This window comes from Muntiacus reevesi, chromosome 3, assembly GCF_963930625.1.
Source record: "Muntiacus reevesi chromosome 3, mMunRee1.1, whole genome shotgun sequence".
Lineage (NCBI taxonomy): Eukaryota > Metazoa > Chordata > Mammalia > Artiodactyla > Cervidae > Muntiacus > Muntiacus reevesi.
This window is the reverse complement of record NC_089251.1, coordinates 3,623,761-3,648,202: the sequence shown is the minus strand read 5'-3', so window position 1 is coordinate 3,648,202 and position 24,442 is coordinate 3,623,761. Positions and strand designations below refer to the sequence as shown.

General features: G+C 64.0%; 1 protein-coding gene across 5 annotated transcripts in view; it reads right to left on the bottom strand.

The window, feature by feature from the left end:
* Positions 1-238: 238 nt before the first annotated feature.
* The window catches only part of RALGDS (ral guanine nucleotide dissociation stimulator), a 48,043-nt gene continuing 23,839 nt past the window's right edge, over positions 239-24,442 (bottom strand). Inside the window, exons 1-18 of one of the 5 annotated variants that reach the window (XM_065928175.1) lie at positions 23,394-23,687; positions 13,940-14,050; positions 12,426-12,619; positions 11,570-11,665; positions 10,742-10,935; positions 10,027-10,325; positions 8,803-9,018; positions 8,497-8,600; positions 7,941-8,025; positions 6,706-6,774; positions 6,232-6,318; positions 5,797-5,829; positions 5,365-5,486; positions 5,080-5,175; positions 4,625-4,826; positions 4,249-4,320; positions 2,970-3,084; positions 239-1,129 (exon numbers count right to left, since the gene is read on the bottom strand). In XM_065928175.1, coding sequence (XP_065784247.1) covers positions 951-1,129; positions 2,970-3,084; positions 4,249-4,320; positions 4,625-4,826; positions 5,080-5,175; positions 5,365-5,486; positions 5,797-5,829; positions 6,232-6,318; positions 6,706-6,774; positions 7,941-8,025; positions 8,497-8,600; positions 8,803-9,018; positions 10,027-10,325; positions 10,742-10,935; positions 11,570-11,665; positions 12,426-12,619; positions 13,940-14,050; positions 23,394-23,576 — 2,457 coding nt within the window. In that variant the 5' untranslated portion in view covers positions 23,577-23,687 and the 3' untranslated portion in view covers positions 239-950. Of the gene's footprint in view, positions 1,130-2,969; positions 3,085-4,248; positions 4,492-4,624; positions 4,827-5,079; positions 5,176-5,364; positions 5,487-5,796; positions 5,830-6,231; positions 6,319-6,705; positions 6,775-7,940; positions 8,026-8,496; positions 8,601-8,802; positions 9,019-10,026; positions 10,326-10,741; positions 10,936-11,569; positions 11,666-12,425; positions 12,620-13,939; positions 14,051-23,393; positions 23,688-24,442 lie in introns of those variants that run through there. The other 4 variants (XM_065928176.1, XM_065928171.1, XM_065928173.1 and 1 more) reach the window with 4 other exon arrangements.

The following is a 24,442-nucleotide window of genomic DNA, read 5'->3' as shown; positions in this document are numbered from 1 at the left end:
ATAACCCCGCCAGATTTCCTATCTGAACACAGAACGTGAGAGTCTGTGTCTCATTTAAATGAGCACGGGCCCTGAAAAGAACAAATTTACCACAACTCTCAGGCTATAGTAGAAACAGGATTTTAATATAAGATTCAAGTCTAGCATTTGCTATTTACAACAAATAAATATTGCCCCTCCCCAACTGGTAAACATTTTTTTTCCACCTTTTATACAAATATTCAGTCCCCCTCCCCTCCCCCCAATCCCTCCTTTTCCCACTAACCCCCGTCTCGAGTGGTCTCGTTAAGCCCAGGATGCAGCGGCGAACAGTACTTGCAGGGTCAGGAGATCCGACATCAGTGGGACTCGCCCGAGACCATCCTCACTCACCAGTTAGAGAGTCTGGTCCGTGAAGGGGGTCTCTCTCCCTCTCTCCTCTCCCGGGGGAGGGCTGGAGTGGGCAGTGGGTGAGACTCCCTCACCTTCGGTTGGCCCTGATGATGGACTCTTTGGTGCAGCCTGAGACAAGGCCAGAGTGGTGGGAGGAGAGAACTGCAGTGGTGAGACCCGGTGGAGAAGGGGGCGCCCCGGGGGTGCCCACGGGCACAGGTGGCAGCGGTCCACACCTGGGAGGGCGTGTGGGAGGTGTGCGGGGGGCCCGGGCCCGGCGGGAGGCAGGGCTCCGCGCCCATTGGCCGCGCTCCTTGGCAAAGGTTCAGCTAGTCCTCTGGTTCCAGACAGCAGAAGGCACCTAAGGCAGCGAGTGGTCCACAGGAGGCCAGGTCAGCCCGTCGGCAGGCAGGCGTCAATCCCGGCAACAGGGGAGGTTTGGGGTGAAACGAGTCTGGAGGTGGCCTGGGCTGGGCGGGTCGGGCAGACGTGTCCGCCTGGCCTGGCTCACTGGAGTCTTTAAGTGCTTAGTTGCCTGGCTAGCCAGACCCTGGAAAGGGTGGCCCTGTGGCTGGCAGCTAAGGGAAGATGCCCTTGGCAATCTTGAGTCCCTTCTGCTTCATGCGGGGGAGGGTCGAGCTGGCTCCATGCCTGACCTTTGTCCCCTTGGTGAAGGTCCGTTTCTTTAGGACAAAGTCATAGTTGGCGGTAGAGTTCATGGCGTAGAACACGTTGGCGTTGTCAGGGATCTTCAGCTCTGGTCGGGGAGGGGCAGAGGGTCAGCTGGGCTTATGGGAACCCCACAGGACACCGCATCCCTGGAGAGCCCCCCCGAGGGCAGGCTTGATCCAGAGACATGAGGCGCCCCCATGCAACTCCAGGGCCACCAAGGGCCCCTCTTAATGACACCTGCCTGAGATGTTTTACTGAGGCACTGATGGAAACCAACGACTCCTGTTTAAAGATGGGCTCTGACTCCAGAAAGCCCCACCTCTGTCTGCAGCTGGCAAAGGGTCGCCCTGTCCTGTCCCCTGCTGCCTCCACTGAACAGGATTCTCCAGGTGGAGTAAGTTTTCCAGAGCCCAGACCACCTCCCCTGAATCCCACCCTCTGGGGTTCTGTGAAGGGCAGGCTTTGCCCCTGGCCCAGCGCAGGGTTTCAGGGAGGCCTCCATGCCCCCCGGGCCCCAGGGGCCGAGCAGGCAGCTGCTCTTGGCTCTGCTGCCCGCCCTCCCCTCTGCCTTGAGCCAGCTATTCCCCACAGCTGGGCTGGAAGGTGTGCTCTGGGCTCTACAGTGCAGCTCTTACTCTGGTCCTCAACCTGGCTAGGGCCCCAATCTTCCTTTTCCGTAAGAGGGGCGAGCCCCACCCACCCTGTTCACCTCACCTAACACGGGGCAAGAGGTGAGAGAGGATTTAGAAAATAACTTCCAGGGACTGAGGCTCAGATGGTAAGGAATCTGCCTGCAGTGCAGGAGACCCAGATTCGATCCCTGATTCAGGAAGATCCCCTGGAGAAGGGAAAGGCTACCCACTCCAGCATTCTTGCCTGGAGAATTCCACGGACAGAGAAGCCTGGCGGGCTACAGTCCACGGGGTCGCAGAGAGTCAGACACGACTGAGCAGCTAGTAACACTTTCCAGGGACTGTGGGGGTCATTGCTAACTGGGCGATGGCTGTGCGTGGGCGATCAGCTCATGGGAAAGAGGCTAAGAGTGACGATAATATTTGCAGTTCTGGCGCGTTGATGGCACATGTAGATACATGAGCATGTAATCCATATAAACACGGACCAGCTCACTGCCTATTCCATCTCCGTGTGGGGACGGGAAAACAGGCACAAAGGCTTCAGTTAGTCGCCTGAGGGCCCCAAGCCGACGCTGCCTGGCTCCAGGTCTGCTTGTTTGCGATCCTTTCCCCGTCCCCCTTTCTACCCGGAGTCTCTGAGCTCAGCATCTGCTACAGGCTCAAATTTGTGTTCTAAATTCCCCAGAATCCCAACTTCCAAGGTGATGGGATTGGAAGGTGGGGGCTTTGGGAGGCCATGAGGTCATGAGGGTGGAGCCCCATCAAGGAGGACGTTTGCTCTTATAAAAGGGACCCCCAGAGAGCTCCCTACCCCCTTTCACTGTGAGGGGACACCAGGAACCCAGAAGAGGGCCTTCACCAGAACCTGACCACGCTGGCACGCTGACCCGGGACTCAGAAGCCACCAGCGGGGGTATACTGTTACGGCAGCCAGAACAGGCTTAGACAGGGTCACGCGTGCGAGGACTTTCACAGAGTCGAGGCTCTGGCCCCGGCCAACATGGTTTTCCCCAAAGGACACATTTGCCATCTCAGCCAGAAAGTGCCTCTTCGAACAGCCTGTGGGCTCAGCCATCTGGCTGCCTGGCCCCAGGAGAAAAGCCTTTTTTTCTCTCCCTTCCTTAACAATGCCCGCGCTGATCGGGGTTTCCCACTGTTCACGGCCAGGAAGGGGCGGGAGACAGGGCCCAGCGGCCAGCAGGGGACATAAGAAGACCCTAGGCAGGTCAGTGTCTGGACAAAACCCACTTCTCCCCTGCCCCAGCGCCCACCCGGCCAGCCCTGACTCACTCCGATCATCCGAAATAACCTGCACCAGCTCATAGTCCTCGGGTTCATCCTCATCCAGGTTGTGTTTGTCCATGGCCTTGCGGATTACAGCTGGAGCCTTGTCTTGGCTGGTCACCTGGATGGGGCAGGGGATGGGCCGTCAGGGCAGGGGTCTGGGGTGGGCCCTCAGAGCTGTCTCAACGCAGTGCACCCGGCTCACAGCCTTGGCCGGGTGCGGTGACCCGCTGGCCACATGCGGGTCACACCAGCTTTTCCTGCTCCCCTGGGGAGGCCTCCATGCAATGACGAGGGGTCTTTTCCAATCACTCTTGCCCCCCATTTGCTGAAAGCCTGCCCCCACTTGCCACACCACCTAGGGAAACTGCCTGCCCCTGGGGGGCTGCTCCCCTCAACCCCGCCCACCCAGGTCAACGGTATCCACGTGGTCTGGGTACAGACAGCATCTAGTCCTGCCCTGGAGGGGAGAGAGGAGGAGCCGGCTGGATGCCCGGTGGCCGCCTCCGTGCCAGGCCTGTGCGGCCTGGAGGCTGTCGCGGTGGACAGTGTGGATCCCTGCTGCCTCAACCCCGAGGACCAGATCACAGGCAGGCCTTGGACAGAGGGTGACAAAGGTGACCCTGACCCAGTGGGGGTGGATAGGAGGGGTCGGGGGGATGGGGTGGGGTGTGCAAACGGCTCAGCAGCAGCCTGAGCTCTGGAGGATGAGGAGAGTCCCCCCAGTGACCGCCCCCCAGCACACACAGCGTTTTCGGGCAACTCCCGCTGGCTAGATGTCAGAACTTCTAATTATATCCCGTGTCTGAGACTGCCGGCCACCAGCCTGGTGCAGCGCCAGCAGCCTCCTAACCAGCCTCCCTGCCCATCCCCCAGGGAGAAGCCGAAAGTCACTGCTGGTCCTCCTCTGCTCCAGCTTACAGGGGCTCCCACCTCCCTCCCCCCAGGTCCAGGCCCCTGACACTCCCCTGACCCCGACTTGTCCCCTGACGCTGGCTCCCTCACCCAGGGCCTCCTGCTGCTCCCCCCAAGCCCCAGGCACACACCTCTCCCCAACTCAGACCCTTTACCAGGGAGGCCCTGCCCCGCTGCTGCTGAAACCCCTGGTCCACCGCCCCCAGCACTGATCACCACTGGTGATCAACACTGGTCTCTTCAGTCCTGCATCTGGCTGGCCCTCTGTCCTCCCCACCCCACAGGGAGGCCAGCTCCAGGGGGGCAGGGGGGACCACGGTGGTCAACACGGGTCTGCTGCCCGGCGGGAAGAGGGGGCCCTCCGGCTCACCAGGATGCTCTTGTACATGTTGCCGTTGTCCACGTCCAGGCTCACCCGGATGATGCAGGAGTCGCCCACCTGCTGGTTGTAGAGGGGCAGTGAGGAGCCGTAGCTGCAGACCCCGGACACGGAGCGCTTGTGGGTGCGCGTGCTGGCCACGGGCGTGGTGGAGGCTGAGGAGGAGGATGTGCTGCTGGAGGCCGAGCTGATGCCGGAGGTCTCCGGGGACGACTGGGAGGCCGACTCCCAGAACTGCGGGCAACGGCACGGTCAGCAGGTGCCCCGGGCCAGCGTCCAGCGCGGGAGGGGCTTCAGCACGGAGCGGGGGCCTTGGCCCTAGGAACCGAGGGCTGGGAAGGGCTGCTGGGGAAGCGGGGGTGGTCACCTTCTTCTCCTGGCCGTCGGGGGACTCTGGGACGAAGCTCATGTTGATCTCCTCCACGTCGGAGCTGGAGGAGCCGGCCGAGTGGACGCTGAGTGCGTCAGCAATGTCCCCGCTGCTGAGGTAGGGGCCGCACCTGAGTTGGTCACAGGACTTGGAGTGGCAGCTGCCGCTGGTACTGAGCTCTGCGCTGGGGGCCTGGCGGCTGCACAGAAGAGCTGGCTTACTGTCCTGTCCCCTACCCTCTGTGCTGGGGGCTCAGGCAATTACCCCATGGGCTCCAGCCTCCAACAGATCATTCAGCATCAACCCATTTCACAGAGGCAAAAACTGAGGCCGAGAGGAGTGAGGCAGATGGCCCCGTCGCAGGGCTGTAAGTGGAGGAGCTGTGATCTCACTGCCAGCTGTCTGGATCTCCCTCAAAGCTTCCCTCACCCCAAGAGAGCCCAGGCACTCACTCGCTCCAGCGCTTGACGATGGCCGTGTTCTTCTTGACCTTGAGGGTGTTGCTGGCCGACTCGGAGGGGGGCTCCAGCTCACATGACAATGTGTAGCTACAGGACAGAGCAGGGCCGTGAGGCTACCCGAAGCCACACTCGGGGCTCTGACCCTGAGCCTGTCCGGCAGAGGGAGTCCAGGGGCCTAGCTGTCACCAGCGGCAGAGCCGGAGGTTGGCCAGGACCCCAGTCCACAGGCTCTCGGGAGCGGCCCGGCCACGCCCCGCGAGCCCCTGCCAGACTCACCTCTCCGCCTCGCTGAGCCGCTCCATGGCCCGGAACCAGGCCCCGAAGTGCTCTTCGGGTGTGATGCTGTAATTGTTGCAGGCCGACTGGAGCAGCTTGATCTGGGCGATCACTTCAAATTCCTGGGGCCAGAGGGAAGGATGGGATGCTGACGGCTGGGGCGTGGGGGGCGGCCGGGCCTGTGACAGCCTCTGGGTCCCCTCTTCCCACCTTGTCCTCAAAGCCGGGTTCAAACAGCCCCCCAGAAGCTGTTCTTGACTCGACTTCCTGTCCCACCCTCCTGTGGGAGAAGCTCCCCCACCGTTTCCGTATCCAACTCTCCTCCAAAATAAAACAGGTAGGGGGACGCTCCAGGTGTTCTAAATGGGTGGGACTCTGACCTCCTTCGCCCCCCAACACCTGTCCCCTTCCCGTGAGGTTGCGACCGCTCACCTTCCTCCTCTTCTCGAAGTTGATCAGTCTCCCCTGCAAAGCAGACAGCCAGCATCCATTAGAAAGGGTCCCCTTACCCACGACCACCCCCTCGCCCCCACTCAGGCTGCACTACCCAGAAAAAACACCAGGGGGCAGCGTAGCACACAGCTGGACCTGGGTGGGATCAGGGCGGTGGCCCGAGGCTCTGGGTCTGGCGACAGCTGGGGACACTGAGGCCCTGGGCAGGAGGGCCCAGCGTCTCTCCACCCACAGCCACCGCCTGAGGGACGGGCTGTAGCCTGCCCCCCGTGCGGCCCGGAGCACCACCCACCGGCAGATAGGCGGGTGTCTCCCGGACACAGGGGGGCTCTCGTGAGACGAGGCACGCCCTCTGCGGAGAGTGCGGGGCCGGGAGCCCCAGCCCGGCGCAGCCCAGCCCCTGGGCTCACTCACATACAGATAGTCCTTCATGGCAGTATCCAGCATCACCAGGTCCGTGAGGAACGTGCCCAAGTAGGGAACGGTGCCCTGGATGACGCCCTGCGACACAGAGGGGGTGGGTGATGAGTAAGGCCCCAGCCCCCTCTCCCCAGCCCCACCCAGGCCCCCACCTGGAGCACCCTGGGCACCTTCATCATCTCCCCGCAACCCGCTCCCAGGGTCCGCGGACCCCAAACCCTCTAGTCGCCCTCAAGGCTGGCATGTGGCAAATCCCCCCGGATCACACGGTCCCTGGCCCCTGACCCCATCCCCCACCAGCAAACCCCACTGAGCCAGCTCTTCCGGGACCCTGCTCTGGCGGCTACAGTCCCCCGGGACACCACCAGGCCCGGAGGGGGTCTAGCGAATGGGCACGGCCAGCAACGCAGCCCCAGGAGCAGGGCTCAAGGGGCTTCCCCCGCCGCCCCCAGCCTCAAGCATGCTCACCGCCTCTTTTGGGCGCCTCTGGGCTCGCTTGGGGTTCATCTCCAGGGTGGCAAACTTGGAGGTCCCCTCCTGCAGGGCCGAGGACAGCGTCGGTGAGCCCTCCTGCCCCGTCCCCCTCCTTACGTCACCAGCAGGCCTACCTCGGCCTTGGTCACTGGCACAAACGCTCCAGCCACCCCAGCACACCCGGCTTCTAGAACCGCACCCCTGACCCGGCCCTCACGGGGTGGGAACCTGGGCCTGCAGCCTGGCCTCCCTGAGCCCGTCTCCTCATCTGGAAAGAGGACCACACTCGCCCCATGGGGTCTCCCAGGACTGGGTCACACCTCCATCACCTGTGCTGCCCGCCCCCATCTCCCTCATCTCGGATGCACTCAGGAGAGCAGGAATCTGGCCACCCCCCGTCCCCCACCGCTGCCCTCCAGGGAGCAGGTCCTGGGCTCAGAGCCCAGGCGGGCCTTGGCGAGAGGGACAGGGACTCTGGGGGCTGGCTGGGGCAGGGTGTCTGCCGTGCCAAAGGCTCCACAGCCGCCTGGAGCCCGTCTGGACGTCTCCTGCACAGAACTGCACCCTCGCCCACTCCGGAGGGGTCTCCTGCGTGCCACCTCTGACAGGGGGAGCTGGGGCTGCCACTCTGCTTCCCCTTTTCTGCGGAAGCTGCTGTGGAGGGGCCCCGGTGAACGCGGGGACCCCCCTGCACTTGCCCCCGGCCATCTGGGGTATCTGTCATGGCCGAGAGGGGCCCCGTGGTGAGAATCTGAGAAGTGTCCACGGGATGCATCGGCAGGGTGTGCCCTGGGACAGCGTGAGGAGCCCCCAGCCTCCAGGCCCCCCTCCCGGGCCGGCTCACTGGGACTCTGGGCTGGAAGCCCCTGCAGGACAGTCCCTGGGCGGGCAGGGGGCCCGGCCCTCGAGGGCAGTGCAGACAGAGGAGCGGCAGCGCCTGGCTTCCTGGGGACAGGCTGGGCTGGGGCGGGAGGAGACCGCAGCCTGGATCCCGTCCACCCCGCGGGGCCTGGGGGGAACCAGCGAGGACCCAGGGGACTCTGACCTCGCCCCCACCCCCCCAGAGCTCTGCAGCAGCCCTGGCCCGCGCCCTCCTTGGACCAGGGCCTCCTGTCCCCAGAGTGCCCCCCACAATGGCCCATAGGCCAAACAGACCCCAGAAGCAGTTTTCACAGAAACTTCCAATGGGAACGTCAGCCCCCCACCGCACCCCACGCCCCCTCCTCTACCTTGATGAGCAGCTCTCTGCTTAGGGAGTAGTTGTTCTCGTCTGAGAAAATCTCCGACAGCTTCTGAAAGACGCGGAGGCTGTCCCTGAGGGAAGAAGGAGAAAGTGGGGAATGGCATGGGGCGGGGGTGGCGCGGGGGCAAAATCACATAAGGACCTAGAGACTCCCTCTGCCTGCACGGCAGTGGTTTTCAAACAGGGTTCCCCTGCACACTCAGGGCTCCACGCGCCTGGGGAGGCCCTCTTGCGGGTCACCCGGGCCCCCCATGCCCGTTAGACCAAGGGGCCCTGTGTTGATATTAAGTGGACGGAGTTGTGTGGCTGTGAAGTAAACACAGAGAAACCTCCAGGGAGGCTCAATCCAGTACCCGCCGGAGAAGGAAACCAAATCCCGAGGCAGAACCACAGGCCTAAGGCCAGTGGGCCCTGGGGGACCCCACCCCCCAGGAGGCCGCACATTCTGGCAAGCTCCAGGCTCACTGGGGGAGGACCCCCGAACCGGCGGGAGGGCCCCTGGAGCTCCAGCTTGGAGCCCCTCCGGGGAGAGGCCTGCCCACCTGGAGACCTCCTCCCATGTCTTCTTCAGCCGGTGGATGGAGTTGCTCTGCAGGGCAGAGAGGATGGCGTGGAGGGAGGAGAAGTTCTTGAGGACCCGGCACTCCTGGGGGGCAAGGGGACAGGCCGTGAGGGGGCCCAGCCCGTCTGCTCCGGCTTTGGCCCCTCTCGGCGGGGAGCCCCCTCCCGGAAGAGACGGACGCCCCGGGAGGTGCCCCTGGGACTCCGTGAGGAACGCCCCCCACCCCAGGGCGGAGGTCTGAACTCAATCCCGGGGTGGGTCGCCGGGCCCTGGAGGGCGTGCGCACCCTGGCCACCTCGATCCAGTGCTCCACCACCCTGGCCCGGTGGCGGGCCGACACGCTCCGGTCCCCGAGGCAGGTGGTGATGACGCAGTTGGCCACGCTGTTGAACTGGGTGACGGTGGCACGGACGGTGGGGGCCAGGTGCTCCTTGCCCTTCTTGTCCCGCTGCGACCAGATGGAGCCCAGGCAGTGGTAGGGGACCACCTTCTTGAACAGCTCCTAGGGGGGCGGGGGAGGGTCACCCGGCTCTGCCGCACCCCGACTCAGCACCCCAGGTCCCCCCCAGCCTCCCGGGGTGCCACGGGGTCCCTGGTCAGAGCTGGAGCTCAGGACGCTGGGGAGGTGGTGCGGTGGGGAGGTGCTTGGCGGGTGAAATCTCAAGGTTTTGTTCCCTGTTCACGGGGGGCGCCCAGCAGGTCAATGACCCAGGATGAAACTGGCAGGAGAGAGCTCGCTGGGCCTTGTCACCAGCCCATCCTGACTCAGCGCCAGAAGAGGCTCATGCCCGCCCAGCCCAGTGGCATCTCAGCCCCAGGTCACAGCTCAGGCCTGTCCCCTCTGCCGACGCACCTTCACCTGGGTGCTACAACCACAGCCTTTGTCTGCTGCCTGCCCTGGCCTCTAACACACATCAAATCCCTAATAAATGCAGAAGCCCGGGAGGCCTCCTCAGCAGACCCGGGGCGGGGGGTCGGGTCCCAGGAGCTGGCAGCACCTAAGTGAGCCCTCCTTGCCCCTCCCAAGGGGGCCAGACCCTACCCAACTTCCGACTGTTCCACCCAGTGACATCCACCGTCAATGCGTGTGGAGGGCAGGGCCCCAGGGCCACAGCCTGGAGGCCCACCAAGGCCGTGGGGCTGGGACCCTTGCCCAGGAGACACGTGTGTGATGGTGGCACTGGGCCTTGGGGCGGGACACCTGCTCCGGGCTTCCCTCGTAGCTCAGTCGGTAAAGAATCTGCCTATAGTGCAGGAGACCCAGGTTTAATTTCTGGGTGGGGAAGATCCCCTGGAGAAGGAAATGGCAACCCACTCCAGTATTATTGCCTGGAAAACTCCCGTGGACGGAGGAGCCTGGTGGGCTACAGTCCATGGGGTCGCAAGGGTCGGATGTGACTGAGCGACTAAACCACCACCACCTTCTCTGGACGGGGCCTGGAGGGTCTGGGCAGCAGAGGCCAGAGGGAAGGGGTGCCCGCGCCCACCCTTGTCAGGACGGGCTGCCTACCGCGTCCATCAGCGTGAACTGCTCCGCCACCAGGTCAGGAGGGAACGCCAGGAGGTGGGGCTTCCCCTCCCCCAGCCCGTTCTCTGCGGCCACGGGCAAAGGCCAGGGGGGGTCTGGGCCTGCAGCTGGCTCGAGCTCTAGAGCTTGCGAGAGAGCCGGCTCGAGCTCTGGAGGCGGCGTCGGAGCTGGCGTCGGGGCTGGCTCTGGGGCCCGTGCCGGAGCTGGCTCAAGGTCTGGGCCTAGGGCGGGTTCTGGCTCAGCAGCTGGTTTCAGAGCTGGAACTGGAGCTGGGGACAGAGCTGCAAGAGGAGAAGAGGTCAGTGTCACATCTGCCCTTCCAAGACAGAAAGCACGCCCCTGCCTTCCAGGGGAGCCTCGGCCCTAAGGCCCACAACAGGATGTCGTCCCCGACGGCAGTCCCCACAAAGGCGGTCTGAGGCCAATCTGTTCCCGGCCCAGCAGCTGCTGTGGGGCCCTCTTCACTCTCTGGCTCTGCCGTGGGGGCGTCCCTGAGTCCAGCGCCCACCCCAACCTCCTCACCCTTTGGATCTGCCGTGGGGGTGCCGCCTGAGTCCAGTACCCACCCCGACCTCCTCACCCTCTGGCTCTGCCGTGGGGGCGCCCCCCTGAGTCCAGCGCCCACCCTGCCCTCCTCACCCTCTGGCTCTGCCGTGGGGGCACCCCCTGAGTCCAGCGCCCACCCTGCCCTCCTCACCCTCTGGCTCTGCCTCGCCGAGGTCTGCGTGCTCCAGCTGGGCCAGGAGGAGGTGGGCCCGGCGCTCCAGGTCGGAGCCGGGCATGTTGAGCTGCACGTAGGCCACCAGCTGCCTGAGGCAGGGGAAGTCGGGGGGCTGACAGAAGTCCTCCGAGTACTGGTCCAGCCAGGTGCCCAGGATGGAGGAGATGGCACTGGTGGGGCGGGCGGGCAGCAGAGTCAGGGGCCTGGCCTTTCCTTCTTCTCGGCCCTCCCCTGGCACCCCTGGGGGCTGGGTTTCTGGGCCCACCCCACCCATCTGGAGGCCAAGGCCTGGTCAGCAGTGGGGGCAGGCAGTCTCGGCAGGAGGGAGGCCTCTGTCCATGGTGACCACCTCTCCCTTCCTGGGGGAGCCTGACTCACTCTTGTCTGCCCCCCACCTCCACTCTGGGTCCCCCACCCTGGAAAGGGAACTGCAGGAGGGCAGGGAGGGCCACACCTGCTCTGTTCATTGGTTTGGCCTGGCTGCCCACAGTAGGTGCTGCATACACATGGGAGGGAGGAGGGGACAAGCAGAGCCCCCTGCCCGGCCATCACGAGCCTCCCGCACCTGAACTTGCTCTCAGGGGCCGGCCCTGCCTTCCCTCTGCTTCCTGGGGACCCGGGACCCCAGTCACAGTCCTCCAACCCCTTTCCTCCTGCCGGAGCAGCGCCCAGACCTTGGCCCTCCAGCGGGAATCACAAAATAGGGGGGAGCCAGGGTTCTGCCCAGGCCTCCCCAGCCTCGGCCCCCGCCGGTCCCCAGCCTGTAGACAGGAGACCCTCCCCCCAGACCCGAGGTGCACTCACTTTTTGAGTTGGTCCTGGGGTCCGCCGTCCTCAGTGGAGTAGGGAAGGATGCACCCGTATCTAGAGGAGGCCGTGAGGGCGTCACATCTACCGTACCTGCTATGACGTCCAGCGTTACTGGCTGACCCCCCGACTCGCATGGAAGCCTGGGAGGGCAGGATTCCTGTCTGCCCCCTTCCCTGAATTAAGCCAAAAGCCCAGAAAAGTGCCTGCACACAGTAGGTGCTTCATACGGATTTGCTGAGTGAATGAACCCCAACCAGCACCTTACAGACACCTGAGGGGCCCTGGGGGCCTCTGCCAGCCCCCAGCGATCCCTGCTCTGGCTAATCCCAGGAGGGGACCCCGAGACAGGATCCTGAACTTCCTTACAAATGGGAAGACGGCTCTACCCCAGGGTTGGAGGCAGAGAGCTTCTTCATGGGTGGAGAGAGTGGAACTGAGTCACTCAGTCGTGGCTGACTCTCTGCAACCCCCTGGACTGTAGCTCACCAGGCTCCTCTATCCATGGGGTTCTCCAGGCAAGAATACTGGAGTGGGTAGCCATTGCCTTCTCCAGGGGATCTTCCCGACCCAGGGAGTGAGCTGGGTCTCCCACATTGCAGGCAGATTCTCTACTGAGCCACCAGGGAAGCCCCTTCACAGTGGAGGAACACCTTAATTAAAACCCCGCCAACCCTCAGCAGCCCGTTCCACAGGGCCGGGCGTGAGGCTGCTAATCTGACGGTCCTGCCAGCGCTGTGAGGCCAGGCCTCCTGCAGCCGGCTTTCATAGGAGCAGACTGAGGCTCAGAGAGGCAAAGCGACGTCCCCAAGACACACAGCCAGCGGGGGGCAGGGAGGAGCGGGGCGCTCACCTCTTGAACAGCAGGTCCAGGACCTGCTGGGTGGTGGTGAAGGCTCGGTAGGTGCACAAGAAGATGGTGACGTAGGAGAGGTCGCTGCCCTGGAAGGCAGGCACCAGGTGCTCCACCAGCTTCTCCAGCGTGCCCGCCTTCACGGTCCGCACCTTGCAGGTCTCGTACAGGTTCAGGGCCGACTCATTTTCACACTGGGGCGAGACAGAGGAGGGTGGATGGTCAGCCGCAGCCCGAGGGGTGGGCAGGGGGCTGGCTGGAGCTCAGAGGAAGTCCCAGGTGCTTGGTGACCTCTGGCCGGAGGAGGGAACGTGAGTGCCCCGAACGGAACTAGGGTCTCAGGTTGGACTGGAGGTGGGGGATGATGAAAAACAACTCCTTGAGGTCATTTTGTTAGCTGAGTAGTGGTCATAGCTCGTCCATGGGGATGATATGAAGAGTATCATCCCCATGAGCGCTGGCAAAACAGACCCATTTTAGAGGTGAGAAAACAGAGGCTTGTCCGCTGGGTACTGGGAGCAGTAATGTCTGGATGCAGAGCCTGTTGGCGCAGCACTGGGGAAACGGCTGCAGAAAGGAACTCTGCCCAGGTCCCGGGTGGCAAAAGCCTGAGTCACGGTGGCAACCGGCCTCCCTTCCAAAAGGCTGTGCATCCGTCAGGCCCCTGCTCCGACCTGGAGGGGTTGTGGGGCTGGGCTCCATCACAGCGGTCGTGGAGAACCATATACAGTAGCCTGAGCCCTTCGGGGTGTTTTTGTTTTAAAAAGCCCTAGTAAGTAAAATGATGTAAGCTTGGAGAGATGTGGGAGGGCGGTGAGGCTGATGGGCACCCGTGACAGCGCCGGGCAGGGCCTTCCCCGGCGGCCCAGTGGTTAAGACTCCACGCTTCCAACGCAGGAGGCGCAGAACCAGCCCACCCCACTGGGGACTGAAGATCCCGCATGCCTGCTGTGTAGTGTGGCCAAACAATAAAACAAGTAAATAAAGGTGGACACCTCCCGATTATCCACAATAGAAAAAGAGAAAAAGAAAAAAAGCAACAACAGCTGGGGCAAAAAGCATAAATAATCCCTGTAGGGTAACAACCCTGGAGAAGAACAGGCCCCCTTAAGACTGCAGATTTCCACATACTCCATAAACTCAGATTTCCACATTCCTCCATAAACTCACTCTTTTCCCGGGTTGGTGCAGCAGCTCACTATCTGACAGCTGCCCCTTCTCGCCTCATTAAAGGCGATCCGTTCCTGTAAATTGCCCATCTCGATCTTTTTCCAAACCTTGCCTTCTCTAACTCCCTTACCCAACTATCCCGGCCTAACATGAAGGGAAAGAGTATGAAAGTGTCTTTTTGATGTTTCACACAAATAAGAGAGCAGTGAACTGTGGGCTGGGCTGTGGGGGGCAGGGTGGGGGCCCAGACCCCTGTGGGAGCAGGACTAGGGGCCTTCTGGCAGGCAAGCCCGGCAGGGAGCCCCGCGGAGCGGCCCCTGGGCCCCGGGCCCTCCCGCACTCACCCCGAGCCAGCGCTGGCCCTTGTTGGCGCCGTGGTGCACTTGGACCTTCCGCAGGGAAATGGAGTAGATGACCCCGTTGACCAGCTCCTCGCCGATCTCCTGTGTGGAGCTCTGCAAAGACAGCGCCCGGCCGCCGGGCGGGGGTGTCAGGGCCTGCCCGGCTGTGCGGCGGTGGGCAGGGGGACACCCCCGTGTCACCTTCTGTCCCCGGACGAGGCAAAGGGGGGTGGCCACAGGGACCTCCAGTCCAGAATGGAACGGGATCACAGCTGGAGGGGTGGGGACTGCCCCCGGCCCCCGCGTCCTCACCCCGCCAGCCACGGCGGCTGTGGACAAGACGCACCCACCAAGGTTCCAACCGCAGCCTGCTCCGGCCCTGGGCGCCCCCCGCCCCGAGACGAGAACGGTTACTGGTCATTTCACAGGTGAGTCCAGGGCAGCGGAGGGAGCTGGGAGGGACCGCCCGTCCACGGGCACACCCCTGTGGGCAAATAAACGCAGACCGGGGAACCAAGGCCCTGACTCGGCCAACTGCCCCAGGGGGCTCTGGTCCCTCCCCGGGCCCCCCCTCCACAGCTGACCCCTGCCCTGGAGTCAGCGCCCCAGCTCTGCGGCAGGCGCGGGCGTCCTCGACGGCCACAGACAGAGGCGCTTCCTTTGGCCTTGTGCCTCTTGCGCAACCAAGGAGTTCCCATTCCCCAACTGTCATCACGGGCATGGGCACAGCATGAGAAGGGTGACGCTGCTGGCATCCGGGCTGGCGCCTGGACTTCCACAGAACCCCACACCATAGGACCTGCCCTGGGCCAGGAGTGGGGGGGGGGTCATCTGGCAGCTCCTGGACCCCAGGCAGAGAGGCCCTTGTTTTAAAAGGTGGCCACCCCCCCACCCCCCGCAGGGCAGACAGGCTTTGGTGGGGAGGGGGGCGTTCAGCAAGGCCTGGTCAAGGCCACTTGGTCATTGCTGCCCTGGGGTCCACCCCGTCTCCTCTCCCACTGCTCCTGACCAGGGATGAGGTTAGCCTGAGGTGGGGGGCGGCTAGGAGTAAAGAGAGCTCTGTGAGTTGAGGGAGAAGCAGGGAGGTGCTCGCTGACACGGGGCCATCAATCACAAGGTCAACGCTGGTAGCTGGGATCACGGGTCACTGACCCCGCTCGGGGTGGACGTGGAGCTCAGAGAAGGCCCAGTGAAAGTGCTGACTCAGCCTGGGCCCCGCCAACAGCCCTTCTCTAAAGCCAGCTGCCTCAGCTGGGGCCCCGGGTAGGAACCAGGTGCTCAGGGTGCTGTACCCCCGGACGTCAGTACCCCCTGGGCTCAGGGCTGAGGCGGGCGGGTGGCTGGGCCTCTCACCCCCTGCCTCCAGATCTCTGGGAGGGTTCCGGGAGGCCTGGAAAGCCATCCTCCGGAAAGCCACTTCCTCTGACCTGGGGCCACCCTCCCACTCCGGCATCGTACCAACGGGAAAGCCAGGGCAACACGCCGGGGCTCCCGACCCTTCGCCTCCTCCGGAGAGAAAGCCAGGCGTTTCTGGGAAGTCAGCGGGGAACCCACAGGCGGAGGTTCCCCCAGCCCAGGCACCTCCTCCCACCCTGCACACCCCCACAGCCCACACTCGGGGAGGTCCAGCCCTGCCATCCGGAGGAGAAATCCCCGTCCTGAAGCAGAAAACCCCAAACAGATGCCCAGCGTCCTCCCCGGCCTCACACGCCCCTCCCCCGCCCAGAGGAGGCCATGGTGCTGGGTGACGTCAGGGGCCTGCCATCCACCTGTCCACCCACCTCTGCGTCTCCTTGGGGGTTCTTGGAGGGGGGGCTCTGAGACCGCCTCCCACAAAGGCTGCCACCCACCCTGGAAAGGCCTGTCCCTCCCCCGGAGATTCCAGCCGCTTCTGGTCCAGCCGGGAGCCAGAGTGTCTCCTGAGCATGCAAATCGCCGGCAGCTGCCAGACGTGCTTGCCAGAGGGCGCTGGACTTGAACCCGGAGGGTGCCCACCCAGCTCCCAGTGGGGCTCCAACAAGGCCCGCTGGACGGAAGCACCCCCTGGTCAGGCTGACCCCCGGGGAGGCCTCGCCGTTCCCCAGGCGGGTCTAAATAGCAGCTCCGCAGTGAGTGAGCCACGGGCCTGGCGGGCAGCGGAGCAGCTGGCCAGCCCTGCCCGGGTATCCTGTAATCCGCCAGCCCTGCCCCCACCCGAGGGGCCCCCTCCCGCCAGCCGGGTGGGGGGCGGGGCGGGGCGCTGAGCGCCACACGTGCTACGCCGGGAAGGGGGGGTCACCGCCCCATCGCACAGATGGGGAGCTGCACCAGCCCCGCGGAGCCCACCCACCCTGTCCCCCCGGGTCCCTTCACAGCAGCAGCAGGAAAAAAAACCAGATTGTCCAAGCAGCGCAGAGAGCAGGCGCCATTTAAACCGACTACTGAGAGACAACAGCGGAGTGGCCCCCGAGAGAGCTGCCGGGGCCTGGACACAAAGCGGTGAGCGGGCATCGGCTGCCGCTCCCACTGCTCTTCCAGGGCCAGAGGAGGCGAGTGGCCGACAGCATCGCCCTGGGACCCCTGGGGCAGGAAGGGCAGGGCCCTGGTCCCCGAAGGGGACCCATCCTGTTAGCAGAGCAGAGAGCGCAGCAGTGTGGGAACTGGGAGCCCGTGTGGACGGCACCAAGCTCCCCCCCATGCTCTGGCTGGCGCTGGGGGGCCGCAGGGGGAGGGAGTGGGCAAGCAAACAGCACGCGCCCTGAGGGGAGGTGTCCACAGGGTTGCCCTGAGCTCTTGAAAAAAAATGAAAGTGTTCGTCGCTCAATCGTGTCTAACTCTTTGTGACCCTGTAGACTGTAGCCCGCCAGGCTCCTCTGTCCGTGGACTTTCCCAGGCAAGAATGCTGGAGTGGGCTGCCATTTCCTTCTCCAGGGGACTTTCCCCACCCAGGGTTCGAACCTGCCTCTCCTGCACTGCAGGCAGATTCTTTACCGCTGAGCCACCTGGGAAGCAGAGGAAAACAGCCCCACGAGGGCGGCCGTGTCCTCAGAGGACAGCGCCTCCCGTCCCGCCCCAAGCAGGCACCCAGAGACGTGTCCCTGGGGCCCCGCGGCACCCAGCTGGCAGCTGCCCAGTCTTCTACCACCTGGGTCTGGAGGGAGGGTGGTGAGATACTGCTGGGCCCTGGTGAGCTGAGGCCGGCAGGACACGCACCAGCGTGCCCCACAGCACCCCCCAAGCCCGTCCCGCAGCACAGCCCGGAGCCCCAGGGACAAGGAAACGGCCGGGGTGGTGGCCTATGTCAGGGCACCACGTGATCAGCCTTCTTAGGGTGAGGGGCAGCAAGCTGCTGCGCCCCAGCTGACTGCAGGCCGGGCACCTCGAGGCAGAAAAAACAGGGATCAGCCAGCTGATCCCACCCGTACTTCAGGCTAGACCTGACGGGACCCGCTGGGCCTCTCCCTCTCCCGCAGGAGGGTGTTCGTGCCTGCACACAGGGAGGTGGCCCTTCTCCCCCCCGGGGACCCCTGCACTCCAGCTGGCCTGTTCGCTTCTGGCGCCTCCAGCCCCACGGGTGTCTCCGGCTGCAGGGTGCTCCCTGCCCCAGGAGACCTGGCCGAGGGGGAGGCAGGTGGAGAAGGAAGGCTTGAAACCACACTACGGTCTCCCTGTCCCCCCCAACACCCCGGGGGGCGGGGGCTGCACAGGAAAAACCTGGCCTCGCTCAGGTCGGGCTGATTGAGGGGGGTGGTGGTGGCCTCCACATGCACGAGCTCACCGCTCAGGGACCTCAGGCACCCCGCTGAGCTCTTGCTGAGGGCCACTGAGTCACAGAGGTGCCCTGAGCACTCAGCCAGCCAACTCGCCAGCACCCCGCAGCCCTGGGCACACGAGGCCCCTCTCCAGTGCCCGCTGGGCCCCAGAGTGCTGCTTCTCCTGCAGGGCTCTGCTCCCAGCGTGGCAGCTCCCGCAGCCCCCAGCCTCGGTGAGCCTGTCTGAGAGATGGGCCAAGGGCAGCAGCCCTCAAACAGGATGAGGCGGTGGGGTCCCGAGAAGGGCCAGCGTGAGGAAGGACCGGCTGGGCGCCGGGCACACAGAGCGCTGAGAACGGGGCGTGAGGACGCTGCTGCTGGCGCGTAGACGCGGGACACGGGGTGGGGAAAACCGCTTGGGAGACCTGCCAGACGCCCTGGGAACCTGGGGGAGGGCCAGGTGAAAGGGACAGCGGGTCATTCTAAAAGTGCCAGGAGGAGGGAACCAGGCCTGCGGCTTTCTGACCTCTCAGCCTTTTGTTGGAATGCCTTTTGTTGAAAGACACGAGAGTGATCAGCATCAGAGTCAGCTGCTCTGCCTTCGGGAACCCAGGCAAAGTTGCACACCCATTTTACAGAGTTGAAGTCTGAGGCCCAGGGAGACGGTCAAGGGACCCAGTTCACCTCTCAGAATGTGTGTCCAACAAGGCAGGGAGAACGAAAATGCCAATGTGCGCGACCCTCCCGGTGTGCAACAGGGCCTCGCCCCCCGGCCTGCCCCCACCTCAGGTGGGTGGCCTGCACCCTGGGCCCGAATAGAACCTTGCTGCGGGCGGATGGCCAGTGCTGGACAGAGGTGGGCAACACTCCTGGTCCCCAGGTACCACACCCCAGAGGTGGCCTTGACGGTGGCAGGGGTGGCGGCGGGGACCACACGAGGTGCGTGGGTGGCAGGGCAACCAGGGAGCTTAGTGACCCCAGAAACTGGCATTTGGGGATCGGCCTGGGCTGAGCCCCACGGAGGCTGACCCATCTTCCCAAGAATCTTCCCGGCCAGCTCAAGCCTCGCTGCTCATCAGCATTTAGAAGAGAAACGTGCTTCCAGGGGGCAGGGAGACCAGACCCCAGGCTGACCTTGCCCACCCCGGTCTGGCTCCGGACTGTCAGGCCTCCAGGGACCAGGCCTGCAAGGGGGCATGGCTGGTGGCAGCAGAGGGCAGGGGTGCCTGTTGGGGGGGCGGGGTGGATAGTGCTGGGCAGAGCTGGCTGACAATACCAACATGGGCCACAGCATCCAGCCCGTGTGGGCATCTCCTGGGTGCCAGGCCCCTCGCACACCATCACACGTAACCCTCCTGACACCCTCACTTGCAGATGGGAGCTGATTGCCCTCAGGAGCCAGGAAGAGGCAGCCAGGGCAGGACTGAACCCCGGCTTGGGCCCTCGCTGTCCCGTGAAGACACACCCAGGCCTCCGTGCTCTACCTGGACCGTGGCTGCCACAGCCAGTCACAGCCTCCACGTGGAGTCCAGTCCCTGCTCAGACTGATGCTGCAGGGAGCCCAGAGACAGGACAGGCTTCTTCAGATCACACAGCAGGTGGAGGGGGGCACACCAGAGCCCAGTGCCCTCAGACCCCCACCTCTCCACGGAGACGGGCCTGGTCGGGGCTCCTATCCCGGGATGGCCAAGGCAGCCACGGCCCAAGGTCAGCTGCAAGAACCTGGCCAGGAAGCACCGCGCTGACCGGGCCAGCAGTGTCCTCCCGGAGCCCCGGGCACAGGCACTCCCCTGGAACCTTGTCAGAAGACACAGTGGTGGTAGGCACGCCTGGCTGGCGCTGACATGGCGCCAGGCACTGGTGGGGACCACTTTGTCAGACTGCCTGTCTTGTTTGGGACTTGCCAGAACCCGAAGCGGAGGAAGTGGCATCAAGTCCATTTTACAGATAAGAAAACCGAGGTTCAGGGAACGAAAGCAGGTCGAGGACTGTGAGGGGCTGAGCCGGGCTTCCAGCCCAGCTCTCCTCCCTTCAGAGCCCAAGTCTGGACGGGCATACGTGGCACTGCCCCTGGGTCAAAAGGCCAACATCACGCCTCCAGGCGAGACCACAGAGCTGGCTATGCCAGCATCTGAGGCTTCCCTGGGGTGGGGGGAGAGGGTCAAAGAAAATGCCGGGCCACACCTGCTCCCAAGAGCTCCTCAAACCCTGGCCCCATGCTGGCGCCCATGCCTGGCTCCCCAAGCACCCTACCCCACCCCCACCGCAGGCTGGCCAACAGATGGAGACTGGGGCCACTCAGAGACCCAGTCCTACACCGGGCTGCCGGTTTCCACTCCCACCTCCACAGGACTGGGTTGGGGACAGTGACTTCGCTGGAGCCACAGGTCCAATAATGCAGCGCTTCTGGGTCTGGGAGGCTGGGCGGCACGGTACCACGTGTGGGGACCATCCGGGCAGCTAGTCCTTGACCGCCCAAGTGCAGCCTCCTGAAACCGCCCCACTGGCCACTCGAGGGCTGTGGGTGGCCCATGCTACGTCCCCCTCCAAACACTCCTCACCAGCAACGAAGACAGGGCCTGCAAACGGCTAACTGCCGCAAACGGTTAACTTCCAGACTGGGCACGGGGCTGACTCCTTCCAGCGCTGACCCCCACCACTCACTCCTGCTCCGGGGCCATCCTGGAGCCTCCATACAAATGATCAGACCAGTGGTGGAGAAGTCCCTCCCTCAGATAAGGAACAAAGACACAGTACCAGCCAGACGGCCCCCTCCTGCCTCTTCTCCTAAGGAGGAAAGCAAGATGGGAAGTGGTTTCATGTCTCTGAAGCCCTCCTCCTTTCATTCCACGCCCTCACTGAGCTCAGGGCTTCCAGGCTCATTGCCTGGGGTCAGAATCCTGCCCCTGCCACTTACTGGTGATTTGTGCACCTTAGTGCCTTGGTTGTTCCATCTGTTAAATAGACAGCGGGCGATAGTGACCCCAGACAGACACCATGCATGCACACTACTCAGCGCAGAGCCTCCCACCAAGTGCAGGCTCATAAGAGATATTATTTAAACTCTCGGGGTCCAGCTGTGGGCTTATTTCTTCCTTGAAGCTCTCCCCCGTGTCTTTTGGCCCAAAGCACTTTCACATACCTCTGGTCTCTAAGCACCCCTACCCTTCACCGACCGTGGGGGCTTCTGAGCTGCCTGGGCCTGGTTCTGGCCCCTCCACAGCTCCCCCCTCCTCCAGGGACGCTTGTAATGATCTCACCATGAACTCAGCCCTGTCCTTCTCCGATCTCCATGGGCTCCTGTACGCGACAGGCGCCCAGCAGAGAACACAGCCCAGGTTCACATCCGGGCTGCGCTCTCACTGGCTGTGTGTGTGTTCAACGAGTTCACTTCTCTGAGCGCCACTGTTAGTTGCTCAGTCATGTCGACTCTTTCCAATCCCATGGACTATAGTCCGCCAAGCTCCTCTGTCCATGGGATTCTCCAGGCAAGAATACTGCAGTGGGTTGCCATTCCCTTCTCCAGGGGATCTACCTGACCCAAGGATCGAACCGGGTCTCCCACACTGCAGGCAGATTCTTTACCGCCTGAGCCACGAGGGAAAACTTCTGAGCTTGGCATGTAGTCAAGAGGGTGGGTCAAAGCGAGCTCGAACGAGGGAGTCATGTCTGCAGCCAGTAGGTGCTCCGGACTCTGGGACCCCACCCCCACCCGCCTGGCTGAGTCGGTGGCCTGCACGGAGACGGGGATGTGAGCCCAGGGACCTCCACGAAGCACGGAACCGTGCGGGCCGAGCTGGGTCAGCAGTGGCTTGGCTCTGAATCAGGATGACGAGCAGATGCCCAGATGTGCGAGGACATCTGGCAGCCCTGAGAGGGAAGGACGGGGTGGAGGCTTGGTAGGAAAAGGGGGACTGGGGAGGAAACAGAAACTGCCTCGTGGTTTCCAGACAGGACAGGGACCACAGGCGGCCGCCTCAGCTCTGGCAGGCCACCGCAACCAGGAAATTGGCTGCGCGGGGTGGGGGGGCGGTGTTGGCAGGAGGGACAGGGACTCCCCACGCCCTCCCCCAGCCCACGGTAAATGGTCATTGTGTTTGGTTTCCGGCACTGGCCTTCTCTCCTGCCAGGACCCTGGCTTTCCTGCACTAAGCCAGAAGCTTCCCCCTTTGATATCTAAACAGTGGCCGCGGCCTGGAGGCCAGCGCTGGGGCCAGAAGGGAGAGGCGAGAGGGGGCGGAGGCAGACAGACCCCTGGGCAGGGGCAGGCCTCAGATCTGCACTCTCCCTCCATTCCTTGGGGATACAGATGGACAGGGGGAGGGAGGGAGGGAGAAGCAGCCTGGCGGCCTGCCCTTGTGAGTACGCCGGCCGGACCCTCCAGCACACAAAGCCAGAGGAGCTGCCAGACATAATGAAAGTCAGATGAGCGCTGGGCTGGTGTCAGGCCTCCCACCCCCACCCTCCCAGGGGTCTCGTTCCAGCCGCCAATGAAGGCCAGAGCTGTGGGTGGATGAGGGTTGGGGAAGAGGCCTGGCCCTGCCGCCTGCCTGCCAAGCTCACCGATAAAGGGTCTCCCAGGCCTGCCGTCCTCCCACCAAGAGCTTCCTCCCCCCTCTCACAGTGGACAAGATGTGCTTTGTCCCCCGGTAACTACGCATCCAGACCCCGTCTAGGCACTGCGGACAGAGAGAGAGAGAGGCCCAAGACCCAGGCTGGCAATTACAGCTCACCGGGCCCTAAAGCAACGACGCGGGGGATACCACGAGGGCCCTAACCAGCATGGGGGCGCAGGACCTCCACTGAGCCCTCTGACCCAGGAACGGCCTCCCTCCTTTCGGGCCCCAGGCCCGGATTCTGCTACCTTGGCCCCAGGCAGGGGGTCAGAGTCAGGTGCAGTCAGGCGGGAGGAGGAGGGCGCTGCTCCCCATGACTCACTGGACCCCCCTCCCCACAGCCACTAGAAACAGGAGTCCAGCCCTCACCGATCGGGAGAGGCACACCCCCCTGCTGACTCCTACCCGACCTTCACAAAATCAGAGTGGAAGCACATTTTCTAATCATACAGAAGGGAGTCACCCCTCCACCTAAGAGGCCCTTGCCCCACCCTCCCCGCCTGGACACCTGGCCCCCAGGTTGCAGGCTTGTCTCCCTCCTTCCCCTACTCCACCGTTTTGACCAGCTCTGAACATCAGAGTCCACTTCTGCCCTCCAGGGGGGGCTGCCCGGAAGGCCACTGTGGTCCCAACCACCTCTGAGGATTCCCGGAGGCCGCCGCCCTAATCACTAGTGCACCACCTGCGTTTCGAAGCCAAACCGCCTAAGCAGGCCCCGGGCTGGCCACGGGGATGAAGTACGGCCCAGCCCTGCGGCCAGGAAAGGCAGACTCTGAACACGTCTGCCCGGGCTGCAGGGGCAGCGGGGCCGGCACACCTGGGCTCGGGGCGGGCAGGCGCTGGGACGAAGAGAAGGGTCCCAGAGCCGGATCTGGTCCCGAAACCGTTTTGCTCGCCGGGCGGCCACCCCTACGCCCACCTGGTTGCCCTGCGGGTGGGCGCAAGGACGGGAGTTTCTGCGGAAGGACGCTCCCCCGGCGCAACTCCCGGGCTGGGGGGTGGGGACCACGACCACGGCCACCGCCACTCGCGGCGAGCGATCCGCTAAGCGCGCTGCGTCCCCACCCACCCCTCGCTCGGCCGAGCGCCGGGCCGGCGACGCTCACCCACCTCCAGGCGCGGCAGGTCGGGGTCGAGCTGCGTGAAGCTGTGAAGCACCACCGGGCAGCTGTCGGGGCCGCCCACCTCCAGGCGCACGGCGTCCCACACGCTGCGGCTCCGCCGGGAGCCCGGAAACAGCGACTCGGCGCCGCCCGCAGGCCCGGCCGCCTCGGCCCACATGCGCTGCACCATGGGCGGCTCGAAGCGGCGCGGGCGGCCTGCCGGGCCGCTGGACCCGGGGCTGCGCGGGCGCGGGGCCGGCCCGGCGCGCAGCGGGGGCGGCAGCGGCGGGCCGCCCGGCTCGGCGCTGCCAGCGCTCTGCGCGCGCCAGCCGGCCCCGCGGAGGTCAGGCCGGGGGCGGGGCCGGCTCCCGGGAGGCGGGGCTGGGGACGCCGGAGGGGCGGGGCTGGAGGCGCCGGAGGGGCGGGGCTGGAGGCGCCGGAGGGGCGTGTGCACGCGCGCGCGCCCGCGCGCGTCCCCGCCGCGTGTTGCTGGCTGTTTGCGTCTAAGGGAAGAGCACGTGTCGTGTGTGTGTGTGTGTCCACCTGCGACAGACTCCAGTTAAGCCCCTCACTAGCTCTGTGACCTAAGACAAGTTGCTTAACTTCTCTGAGCTTCGGTTTCTTCATCCAGGAAGATCACAGCGGGTAATCGCTGCATAGCACACACTCAGCCAAGGGCCTGTGCCTGGCTATGTGCTCCTGAGTCCTGGAGCCAGGACCGGGTCCTCCCTGAACCCCTGAATTTGGCCGTCCTGAGGGTCAGGATTATGACCAACCTAGACAGCATATTAAAAAGTGGAGACATTACTTGCCAACAAAGGTCCATCTAGTCAAAGCTATGGTTTTTCCAGTAGTCATGTGTGGATGTGAGAGTTGGACTATAAAGAAAGCTGAGCACCAAAGAATTGTTTTGAATTGTGATGTTGGAGAAGACTCTTTCGAGTCCCTTGGACAATAAGAAGATCCAATCAGTCCATCCTAAAGGAAATCAGTCCTGAATATTCATCCGAAGGACTGATGTTAAAGCTGAAACTCCAATACTTTGGCCGCCTGATT